This window comes from Oryctolagus cuniculus, chromosome 5, assembly GCF_051225735.1.
Source record: "Oryctolagus cuniculus isolate XC-2025 breed Fujian yellow rabbit chromosome 5, ASM5122573v1, whole genome shotgun sequence".
Classification (NCBI taxonomy): Eukaryota; Metazoa; Chordata; class Mammalia; order Lagomorpha; family Leporidae; genus Oryctolagus; species Oryctolagus cuniculus.
In genome coordinates this window covers 120,310,122-120,323,156 of record NC_142871.1, presented here as the reverse complement: position 1 = coordinate 120,323,156, position 13,035 = coordinate 120,310,122, and the positions used below count along the sequence as shown (strand labels likewise).

The 13,035-nt window shown below is 38.3% G+C and overlaps 1 protein-coding gene across 5 annotated transcripts in view; it reads right to left on the bottom strand.

The window, feature by feature from the left end:
- Positions 1-4,051: 4,051 nt before the first annotated feature.
- Positions 4,052-13,035, bottom strand: part of CRISP1 (cysteine rich secretory protein 1) — a 43,278-nt gene continuing 34,294 nt past the window's right edge. For 2 of the 5 annotated variants that reach the window (XM_089332367.1, XM_089332364.1), the window contains 2 exons: positions 9,296-9,384; positions 4,052-5,108 (listed from right to left, as the gene is read on the bottom strand). In XM_089332367.1, coding sequence (XP_089188493.1) covers positions 4,981-5,108; positions 9,296-9,384 — 217 coding nt within the window. In that variant the 3' untranslated portion in view covers positions 4,052-4,980. The remainder of the gene's footprint in view (positions 5,109-9,295; positions 9,385-13,035) is intronic. The other 3 variants (XM_089332365.1, XM_089332366.1, XM_008263035.4) reach the window with 2 other exon arrangements.

Sequence of the window (13,035 nt, the reverse complement as noted above, 5' to 3'; positions counted from 1 at the left end):
ACCCACGGCCAACATCCTATTGAATGGGGAAAAGTTGGAAGCTTTTCCACTGAGATCTGGTATCAGACAGGGATGCCCACACTCACCACTGCTATTCAATATAGTTCTGGAAGTTCTAGCCAGAGCTATTAGAAAAGAAAAAGAAATTAAAGGGATACAAATTGGGAAGGAAGAACTCAAACTATCCCTCTTTGCAAATGATATGATTCTTTACTTAGGGGACCCAAAGAACTCTACTAAGAGACTATTGGAACTCATAGAAGAGTTTGGGAAAGTAGCAGGATATAAAATCAATGCACAAAAATCAACAGCCTTGGTATACACAGACAATGCCATGTCTGAGAAAGAACTTCTAAGATCAATCCCGTTCACAGTAGCTACAAAAACAATCAAATACCTTGGAATAAACGTAACCAAGGATGTTAAAGATCTCTAAAATGAGAATTACAAAACCTTAAAGAAAGAAATAGAAGAGGATACCAAGAAATGGAAAAATCTTCCATGCTCATGGATTGGAAGAATCAATATCATCAAAATGTCCATTCTCCCAAAAGCAATTGATACATTCAATGCAATACCAATGATAATACCGAAGATTTTCTTCTCAGATCTGGAAAAAATGATGCTGAAATTCATATGGAGACACAGGAGACCTCGAATAGCTAAAGCAGTCTTGTACAACAAAAACAAAGCCAGAGGCATCACAATACTGGATTTCAGGACATACTACAGGGCAGTTGTTATCAAAACAGCATGGTACTGGTACAGAAACAGATGGATAGACCAACGGAACAGAATTGAAACACCAGAAACCAATCCAAACATCTACAGCCAACTCATATTTGATCAAGGATCCAAAAACAATCCCTGGAGCAAGGACAGTCTATTCAATAAATGGTGTTGGGAAAACTGGATTTCCACGTGCAGAATCATGAAGCAAGACCCCCACCTTAAACCTTACACAAAAATTCACTCAACATGGATTAAAGACTTAAATACAACCCGACACCATCAAATTGCTAGAGAGCATTGGAAAAACCCTACAAGATATAGGTACCGGCAAAGACTTCATGGAAAATACACCAGAAGCACATGCAGTAAAAACCAAAATTAACATTTGGGATTGCATCAAATTGAGAAGTTTCTGTACTTCAAAAGAAACAGTCAGGAAAGTGAAGAGGCAACTGACAGAATGGGAAATAATATTTTCATACTGTGCAACAGATAAAGGGTTGAAAACCAGAATCTAAAAAGAAATCAAGAAACTCCACAACATCAGAACAATAACCCACTTAAGAGATGGGCCAAGGACCTCAATAGACATTTTACAAAAGAGAAAATCCAAATGACCAACAGACACATGAAAAAATGTTCAAGATCACTAGCAATCAGGGAAATGCAAATCAAAACCACAATGAGGTTTCACCTCACCCCAGTTAGAATGGCTCACATTCAGAAATCTACCAACGATAGATGCTGGAGAGGATGTGGGGAAAAAGGGACACTAGCCCACTGTTGGTGGGAATGCAAACTGGTTAAGCCACTATGGAAGTCAGTCTGGAGATTTCTCAGAAACCTGAATATAACCCTACTATTCAACCCAGCCATCCCACTCCTTGGAATCTACCCAAAGGAAATTAAATTGGCAAACAAACAAGCTGTCTGCACATTAATATTTATTGCAGCTCAATTCACAATAGCTAAGACCTGGAACCAACCTAAATGCCCATCAACAGTAGACTGGATAAAGAAATTATGGGACATGTACTCTATAGTATACTATATAGCAATCAAAAACAATGAAACCCAGTCATTTGCAACAAGATGGAGGAATCTGGAACACATCATGCTCAATGAATTAAGCCAGTCCCAAAGGGACAAATATCATATGTTCTCCCTGATCGGCGACAACTAACTGAGCACCAAAGGGGAAACTTGTTGAAGTGAAATGGACACTGTGAGAAACAGTGACTTGATCAGTTCTTGTCCTGATGGTTGAGGTACAATGTAATACGTCATCCATTTTAGTTTTTTTTTGTTCTAGTACTATTGGTTGAACTCTGTAATTAACACACAATTATTCTTAGGTGTTTAAATTTTAACTGAAAAGTGATCCCTGTTAGGAATTTGAAAACATTATGATGAGTGAAATAAGTCAGTCCCAAAGGGACAAATATCATATGTTCTCCCTGATTGGTGACAACTAACTGAGCACCAAACAGGAAACCTGTTAAAGTGAAATGAACACTATGAGAAATAGTGACTTGATCAGCCCTTGCCCTGACTGTTGATGAACAACTTAATACGTTATCCCTCTTAGTATTTTTTTTTGTTTGTTCTACTTAATACTTTTGGTTGAATACTGTAATCAATACACAGTTATTCTTAAGTGTTGAAACTTAACTGAAAAGTGATTGCTGTTAAATATAAGAGTGGGAATAAGAGAGGGAAGAAATGTGCAATTTGGGACATGCTCAAGCTGACTTACCTCAAACGGTAGAGTTAGAAACATATCAGGGGATTCCAATTCAATCCCATCAAAGTGGCATGTACCAATACCATATCACTAGTACCAGTGATCAATTTCTATTCACAATTGATCATAATGAAAGGACTAAGAGCCAAAGGGATCACATAAACAAGACTAGTGTTTGCAAATACTAGCTGATAGAATAAAAAAGTGAGAGAATGATCCAACATGGGAAGGGAGATACACAGCAGACCCATAGAATGGCAGATGTCCTAAACAGCACTCTGGCCTCAGAATCAGCCCTTAAGGCACGCGGATCTGGCTGAAAAGCCCATGAGAGTATTACAGGCATGGAAAGGCAAAATACTCTGGCCAAAAAAAAAAAAAAAAAAAAAACCACTAAATGAAAGATCTCTGAGAGTGAGATCCCAGTGGAAAGAACAGGTCATCAAAGAAGGAGGTACCTTTCTGTGGGGAGCAACTGGGAGCAACTTGGACTAGACTGTTACTGGAATTAAGACTTATTCTATGCATCTGCTCTCCCACAATATGGCGCTGGGAGAGGAGGAAACAGCTTCTACACAGTTGCCTCCAGTTCAACCAATAAACAGCAGGACCTGCTCCTGATTGCAGGAGAGCAGCGTACTCAGCGTGTGGGTAGCAGAGTTGGGATTGGTGGAAGAGGACTATAAAGGAGGAGAGAGACAACATGCACCAGGAACATCTAAGAGGAACACCTGTGCAGCCCCCGAGAGAGCCGGCCGGCGGTGTGCCGCTCCCCTGCGGAAGTGGGGAAAGTGGCAGGGGAACTGCCCTTCCACAGAGGTAGAGGGACGGTAGCCAACCCGGGAAGAACCAGCAGCAAACCCAGGGAGGGCCGAGCAGACAAAAGAACAGCGCAGGGTCCTGTGTCGTTCCTCCACAAAGACGGGGAGCGACATAATGGTGCCGTGACTCAGATATGAAGCCTAGGCAGGGTTTAGTGTCATTCCTCCATGAAGAGGGGGAGCGACACTTTCTCTGAAGGGAGGAGAGAACTTCCAATTTGACTATGGCCTTGTCTAAATATGAGCAGAGTCGGTGAATTCAAAAGGCTTCCATAGCCTTGGCAACTCATGACAAGAGCCTAGGGTGATTACTGATGCCATAAACAAGAGTGTCAATTTGTTAAATCAACAACAGGAGTCACTGTGCACTTACTCCTCATGTAGGATCTTTGTCCTTAGTGTGCTGTACATTGAGATTTAATGCTATAACTAGTATTCAAACAGTATTTTTCCCGTTATGTTTCTGTGGGGGTGCAAACTGTGAAATCTTTACTTAATATCTGCTACATTGATCTTCTGTATATAAAGAGAATTGAAAATGAATCTTGATGTGAATGGAAGGGGGGAGGGAGAGGGAAAGGGGAGGGTTGCAGGTGGGAGGGAAGTTATGGGTGGGGGAAGCCATTGTAATCCATAAGCTGTACTTTGGAAATTTATGCTCATTAAATAAAAGTTAAAAAAAATACAATTAGGGAACCAATTCATCTCAACTTGTTAAATAGTTCTATACTTCATTTCTCTCGCATCAGATCCTTTAATATCCCTTAAAGTTTCAGTGTACTTGAGCACATAGGCCTTTATTTATACTGTTCCATTGCCTTGAAATGATCACAATAGCAATCTTGTTCACTCAAAAACTACACCTCATTCTACTTTTGAGACTTTCTTGAATTTCCAAACAGAATTTACTTATGTTCATTTGGCACCAATAATGTATGATTGATTGGTGTGTCTTCAAAGACTTATTTATTTCTCATATTAAGCTATGTATAATTTCTTTTAAAATGAGGGAGACAATATTTGCTATGTGGAAGCATTATATGTTGAATGCAATCAATGCCAATTATGCATGTGGCTAAATTAATGTCAGAAAGTATTCTTTCCTGCCATACAAATATGTCTATGGACAAGACAATGAAACATGATAAATTTAAACTTCCAATTAAGTAATATTCATTCTGGAAATTGAGACTGGACCCTTGTTTGCTTTGTGGATTTTAATGATTAATTTACAATAAAAACAAAATCAAAAATTAAAGAATTTAGCTATTCAGAGAAACATCAGGATGGAGACAATGGTAAAAGCAGAAAAGAGAGTTAAAATCGGTAAGATGCTGCTTAAGCATAGGTTTCTGATGATGCAATCACACCACCAATCAGTTGGATTATGTCAACCTAGGAATTTTAAATTATGTGATTTAAATTTCAATTAGGTGGAAAACTCAACCCTTTATTCCAGCCTTAAAGAAACTTTAAAACAATGCTACTTCATATGTATCAGGACAGGAGTGGGTGGCACTGATGAAAATATACTAATGTCCATAAACGATTATTAAAAATTGGGATCTTCAGCATAAATAAGAGGGAGTGAAATTCATCTGAAGCTATTGAGGTAAAATAAGGAAAAGATGATCCAACAGACATCTCCTCATCTGGCACAGTATCATTGCAAAAAACAAAAAGCTATTTTATCTCAGTGTCACAGTTACAATAAGCTTTGCAGAATAATTGAACTGATGGGTGGCTGCATCCAAGATGCTTTACTTGTATCTCACAGTTGGTGCGTTCATCAAAGAAGAGGCATGGGTTAGCTGCAAGAGAATTGTACATTTATAAATATTGTCTTTTTAAATCATCTATTATTTATTTATTTAAAAGGTGGTGTGACACATCCTCCTCCCCCTACAACACACACACACACACACACAGAAAGATCACTTATCGACTGGTTCACTACTCAAATGCCTGCAACAACCAAGACTGGATTGCGCTGAACCCAGGGGCCTGGAACTCAATATGATTCTCCCACATGGGTGGCAAGAACCTAATATTTTAGCAATCATCTCCTGCTTCCCAGGATGCAATTAGCAGAAAGCTGCATTGGACAGCGGTGCTACCAAGGTAGGATGCAGGCGTCCCTAATAGCATGTTAACCACTGTGTTGAATGCCTTCCCTCGTAAAGAGCAATTTTATCAAGAATAGTTAGAGGCTAGTGTTGTGGTATAGCAGTTAAGGCCCCTGCCTGCAATGCCAGGATCCCATATGGGTGTCAATTTATGTCCCAGCTACTCCACTTGCTATCCAGTTCCATGCTAATGGCCTGGGAAAAGCAACAGAAGATGGCTCAAGCGTTTAGGCCCTAGCCACCTATAGGAGATACCAGGATAGTGCTCCCTACTTCTTCCTTTGGCCTGGCAAGGCGCTGGCTGTTGTGGCCATTTGCGGCATGAACCAGGGGAGGGAAAATCTTCTCTTTCTCTCTCTCTCTCTCTTTCTCTGTGTAAATAAATAAATAAAACATATGAATAAATTCAAAAAATAAAATAAAAATAGGCAATTAAATTTTATCAGTATGAGGAAATTAAATATGAATGTAAAAAGATGATAAATGACATCATCTATGAGAGAAAAGATAGTATTCTTATCTTGGTAGTTAACAGGTATTTTCATCACAAAATTTTTAGGTATACAACTTAGCACATTAGCAATGGATCATCTTTTCAATATATTGTCATTTTGAAAACATCAATGTTATTAGCAATATAAAATAAAGCAATAAGTTTCATTCATTAGTTTTTACTTTATATAATACTGTATAATTTAATATTAAAAATTTTGCTTTGGATTATTAGAAGTAATATATACTTGATGTAAAAATTGAATGAAAAGGCCGGTGCCGCGGCTCACTAGGCTAATCCTCCGCCTTGCGGCGCCGGCATACCGGGTTCTAGTCCCGGTCGGGGCACCGGATTCTGTCCCGGTTGCCCCTCTTCCAGGCCAGCTCTCTGCTGTGGCCTGGGAGTGCAGTGGAGGATGGCCCAAGTGCTTGGGCCCTGCACCCCATGGGAGACCAGGAGAAGTACCTGGCTCCTGCCATCGGATCAGTGCGGTGTGCTTGCCACAGCGCGCCGGCCGTGGCGGCCATTGGTGGGTGAACCAACGGCAAAGGGAGACCTTTCTCTCTGTCTCTCTCTCTCACTGTCCACTCTGCCTGTCAAAAAAAAAAAAAAATTGAATGAAAAGCACATATTACAGTTCATGTTAATTAACTCTAAAATGATTTTCCAGCTTCTTCTATTCCATAAATACATGCCTATGTACATATCAAGTATATTCCAAAGCAGAAATTATACACCAAATTTTCCAATCACTATGAAGAGTCCCAATATATCAAACATTTATTTATTTATTTATTTATGTATTTCATATTAAAGGCAGAGAGACAGAGACAGAAGTAGAGAGAGATATCCCAGCTGCTGCTTCACACCCCAAATGGCTTTAACAGCAAGGCTGGGCCAGGCTGAAGCCAGAAGTTTGGAACTCAGCTGGGGTCTCCCTGTGTGAGATAAGTGCCTATCTACTTGAACTTCCCCTTAAGGTGCACATTAGCAAGAAGTTTGGATGGATCGTTTAGCAGACACTCAAACCTGCTAAGCCAAGGTACTCTGATATGGGATGTTGCAGTAAATGTCAGCTCCAAGATATTCAACATTTTAGAATTGTGGTAATGGCTACGAAAAATTCACTAAAGCATCCTTTAATCCAAGTTTCACTTTCAATACTAATAAATAGATTTTTATATTTGAAAGCAAAGTTAACTGTAATTTTTCTTCCTCTTTTAGGATATTTTAAAAATTTTATATAAACTCTTGAATCCTGATAATGTGTCAATTAAAAATTTTCCTCTATTTCCTTTCTTTTTCACTTATAAAGGTTGATCTCACAGCTCTTATTATTTTACCCATATCCGGCCAGTGCCGGGGCTCACTAGGCTAATCCTCCACCTTGCGGTGCTGGCACACCGGGTTCTAGTCCCAGTTGGGGCACTGGATTCTGTCCCGGTTGCCCCTCTTCCAGGCCAGCTCTCTGCTGTGGCCCAGGAGTGCAGTGGAGGATGGCCCAAGTACTTGGGCCCTGCACCCCATGGGAGACCAGGAGAAGTACCTGGCTCCTGCCATCGGATCAGTGCGGTGCGCCGGCCGTGGCGGCCATTGGAGGGTGAACCAATGGCAAAAGGAAGACCTTTCTCTCTGTCTCTCTCTCTCACTGTCCACTCTGCCTGTCAAAAAATAAATAAATAAATTAAATAAATAAATATTTTACACATATCCTTCTGTGACATATGCTTTCCCTTTTCAAAATATTAAACTGACTTATCTTGCAGTTACCCGGATGATTATAGTATATTTATTAAGGTAGGACAGATGAGGGGTGAGTGTCATATTACTACCTGAGCCACTGTGTAGCTGATAACTTACACCTGCTTTTTTCCTTATGATCAATAACTGTCAAGGTTATTACAACTCATTTTCTTTAATCAGTTAGCTTGTTGCTATCCCTACTTTATTCTGTTATACAGTATTCTGGGCAAAATGATTTTTTTTTTATTTAGAGGTAAAATATTTTTCTTGAGAATATAAGATGTTTTACACAATCTTTTCCTTTATATTTTATTTTTACAATTGTCTCAATTTTATGACTAGAATTGTTTCATGTATTATATTTGTATTAAATGGATTGTATTTACATAGCCAAGTCTTAAATTCCTATTATAATTTTTGCTCAATATATCCCACACTTAGAGTCATATATTTCCTTAATCTCTCACTTACTTAGCGATGATAAAAGGTACTCCACTTGGGTGCCCCTCATATATCTTCTATGTCATAGATAGGATCTTCCTGAGTAATAGTTCTTTCTTACTTTCCTTTACTTCTATTACATGACACAGCAGACATTGATTTTTTTCTTCTGAATACAGAAACAAAACAAAACAAAGCAAAAATCTACTCACTCCTCATCCTTCTTTCCCAAAGCACAGATGATTATTTCACTTTTTAAAAAGAGAGATGTCTTTCTCCAAGTACACTTCTCATAAGTGGAGTATAAAAATTAAAATTGAGAGGATGAGAGAGAATGACAGGGAGAATTGGTAGTGGGAGAGAAAGAAGGAGGAGGAGGGGGAGGAAGAGGAAGAATGAGAGAAAAAGAAGAAGATAATAATCTATTATCTGTACTTTAAAAGCCATAGAGACTCAGTAAGATTATGGAAAATAAGCTTTCTTGCCTTCCGACTGAAATTCCTGGGATTTTATTTTGCTACAGACTTATGAAATTCTTCTAAATCAACTTTATCCTAGGGATTAAGGTTTTATATTTTCAGGGAGGCTTTTAAAAAGGAACTTTTGCAATCTATTGGAATTAACATATAAATAGATACCCATTTAGTTAAAACTTCACATGAAATGAGCTATACTTATGAAATAAAAAGCAGTCCTGTAAAGGAACCATGAGCATCAGATAAGTTCTCACTTCACAGGTGTTTCAAAGGAAACAGAAGAATAAGGATCCCTCCATTAAAAAAAAATCAAGGCACAATAAGTGGTTAGGCCTTTAGGGGGTCCTAAAGCAATCTGAGAATACTGATAAGCAAAGCCACGCACCTTGTTTATAGACTGCAATAAGTAGAGCTCACAAATGTGTTAAAAGCAGAGAAAAACTGCACTTACAGCATTTTATCCAGGTTAACCTTAACTAATCCTGTGAATAGAAACTCAAGTTCTCACACCTGCACATACCATTGCAATGGATTAAATCAATAGTCTGTGGTTACTATGGGGATGGGGGAAAGGTCAGGAGAAATAACGTTGATATTTCCTGCAGTAGGTTTGAGATAAAAGTTGTAAAAATAAAAGTGCAATATTGCCAATGATTAATATAAACATGTTTCCCAGATTAATGGATCAAATTTAAGCAAATTAAATTTATAATACTTACTACAAAGTTTATCATCACAGTGATTTGGACAGTTTCCACAAGGGGAGCCCTCCTTATAAGGCAAATAAATTGTCTCAGGATCGTTTCCCCTTAAAGCAGAAAAAAGTAAAAAGTTGTCTAATTTATCACCATAAAATATAATTAAACATTTTCTCACTGCCAAAAACCGCTTTCAAAATCTAATTGTGCAAACATACTTGTAAATAACTAGTGACATTTTTTAAGATGAGTGCAGTATATCTAAACACAAACACACATGATTTTTTAAGTACATACAACCAGCAACTTTGGTGTCAATAAAATATTTTTCAGGCAATGTGCACCTCTCTTTGTACAGTCACATTCTTCTTGTACTTAGTAATTTTGGACTGTCAAGTTCTAACAACAGGAGAGCTTTAGAACCAACCACAGTAGGATGCTGTTTTTCATTAACAATGTAAGTGTTTGGCAGGCCATTATAAAAAAAAGGACATGGCTCTTTGACTTTTTAATTTTAAAAAATGTTGTTAACATGTAACACTTGTACATTTTATGGATAATAAAACATTTTCAATACATGTATACAGTGGAAACTATCAAATTATTTGGTATTTTTTTCCATTCCCTTATATTTTCTTTATATTTGGAGCCTTCCAACTCCTGTCTTCTAGTTTTTTATAGAGTATATAATATATTTTTTGCCAACTATAGCCACCCCTCTATACTGTGAAACACTAGAGTATTTTTTTCTTCTTAAAGATTTATTTATTTGAAAGGCATAGTTACAGAGTGCAGGCAGGGGGAGAAATAGAGACAGAGAGAGATCTTCCATGAGCTGGTTCACTCCCTAAATGGCCACAATGGCTTGGGCTGGGTTAGGCCTGGAGCCAGGAGCTTCTTCTGGGTCTCCCATAGGGGTACAAAGGCCCAAGGACCTGGTAATGCCTTCCCAGGTGCATTAGCAGGGAGCTGAAATGGAAGTGGAACAGCCGGCAGCTGGGACTCAACTGGCACTCATGTGGAATGCAGGTGCTGCAGGCCATAGCTTAACCCATTACTTCATAGCACTGGCTCCAGCAGATTTTCTATCTGCGTTTGGATACTTGTTGTCCAACTTAACTTTATCCCCATGACCCTGATCCTTCCCAGCCTCTAGTAAACACTATTGTTAGTTTAGAGTGACTTAAAAAAATTCTACATAGGACATGGTTCCTAAAAATGTTAAGAAAATATCTTAAATGAGTTGAATTGAAGATGTTCTAATTTCATTAGAAACTTGATACAGGTTAGTGATTTGTGTAGAAACATACATGGTATGCATAAAAGAGAAAAGTATATCAGCATGTATAAAATGAAATAAAATACAGGGGTATAGGCAAAAAATAGTAGATGAAAAATTTCCTATTCTGAGCTACTTGACATTTGAGAAAAGACAATTCTTGCTTGCAGCTGTCTAAAAACAAAATGTAGATAATTTTTGGCTCTTGATATTACTTAAATCAAAAAATACATGTTCTAGTTAAAAAATTTTAATCTGATATTTGTACTTTTGACATCTCAGCTGTTAAAATTTCACTTTACAAAATAATCTCTAATTTCAGTAAGAGACTTAATCAGAGGCTTGGATTAAGGTTGGGCTGAGAAAATTCTACACGCACAGCAATCTCTGTGTTTTATTTTTCTTTTTTCGGTATTGATTGAGGTTCACAACAAACCACAAACACCTATAAAATGTGCAAGTGATGTGTTGTAGGTTCAGAGATGTTACTTTTTTCAGGATAAATTACATAGACAAAACAATACCAAATTATTTTTTTTACAATACCAAATTTTTATCTACCAAAATTGGATATAACAAGTCCAGACAATATCTCATATAGACACATGCAGTTATTATTCAAGTAGTCTAGTGAATATGATAGTAATATTGGAGACCCCATTTGAAATTTAAATATTTTGTCATGTTATCAGATAAGTCATGATCATGATTTATGCTGAACAACTTTTTCCTTGATTGTGTTACACACACAAGAGTCAGTCATATCACACCAGGCTTGTGATACCACAGTATGGAGGAAAGTCTTATACGTTTACCTAGAAAATACATATATCCAAACAAGACATGCAGATCTGTCATCAAGGGTCATCAGCAGAAGTGACATCAAATTGGAATTTTTAGTCAAATATATACAGCTCTGAATAACCTTGCTTTTTTGGTAACTATCACTGGGGTCATCAGGTAAGGCCCTGCAGTTATCCTAGTTTTTATTGTGTTTCATAACCAAGTAAAAGGGACAGGGAAGCACTTATTCTACTCACTGAAGTAATCAGAATCACCTCTCTAGGATTTGTAATCGACATCTGTGAGAGAATCTACAACATGCAAATTTAATTTCTAAATAGAAGGCACATGAGAGTGCTCCAAAAAGCTCATGGAAATGAGATTAAGATATTTATTTTAGTGAAAAAGAAGTTTGAAGTTCATGTAAAGTTTTTTCATAATATGTATTTCCCAGGAACTTTTTTTTTTTTTTGACAGGCAGAGTGGACAGTGAGAGAGAGAGAGAGACAGAGAAAAAGGTCTTCCTTTTCCGTTGGTTCACCCCACAATGGCCGCTGCAGCCGGTGCGCTGCGCTGATCTGAAGCCAGGAGCCAGGTGCTTCTCCTGGTCTCTGATGCGGGTGCAGGGCCATCCTCCACTGCACTTCCGGGCCACAGCAGAGAGCTAGACTGGAAGAGGAGCAACCGCGACAGAATCCATCGCCCCGACTGGGACTAGAACCCGGTGTGCCAGCACCACAGGCAGAGGATTAGCATATTGAGCCACGGTTCTGGCCTTTCCCAGGAACTTTTAAAAGATACCTCATATACTAATTTTGTAACTGGAAAGCTAAGGGTAGGGAAGAATACTTGGTAGTTTTCTATTTGTTTCCTTTTGAAGTTATACTGTGCTTTGGTCCTTCATAGTCTCCCTTGTGGGTTGCAGGGGCTCTGCTTTTCCAGGCACGTTACCAGGAAGCTGGATCAGAAGCAGAGCAACTCAGCTGGAATTGTGATGTAGCAGGTTAAGCCACTGTCTGCAGCACCAACATCCCATGTGGGCACCAGTTTAAGTCCCAGCTGTTCCACCTCTAATCCAGATCTCCGCCTATATACCTGGGAAAGCAGTGGAGTATGGCCCAAATACTTGGGACCCTGTACCTACTCACATAGGAGACCTGAGAGAAGCTTCTGGCTTGAACTTGGCCCTGATATGGCTGTTGTGGTCATTCGGACAGTGAACCAGTAGATGGAAGACCTTTCCCACCGACCCACCCACCCCTCTCTCTTTCTCTGTAACTCTGCCTTTCAAATAAATAAATATTTCTTTTAAAAAAGAGCAGTTTAACCTGCTGTACCACAATGTCAGCCCCAACATTTCTGCTTTGAATTCTAAAAATATTCCTATTTTGTTGAAGTAAATGTCATTGTTTCTTTGCTTAAATTTGCTCAAAATCACCTTGCTTCTTTGTATGCATTACATCTTATTGGCTTTCCTTATGTAATAACTCCCTGAAGAATCCATGACAATAGCAAAACTACTGGTAATTCAGTTTGAATGCTTATATTATACTAATGTGATATTATTTTATTTAGTAAAAATATGCTATAAAAATATAAAGACATGTATGTATGTTTATGTGTATTGCTAAATGCCATTTATTCTTAAGATTTACCCAACTGAGAAAATTTTTGTTTTCCGTTATAACTTTTGATTAAC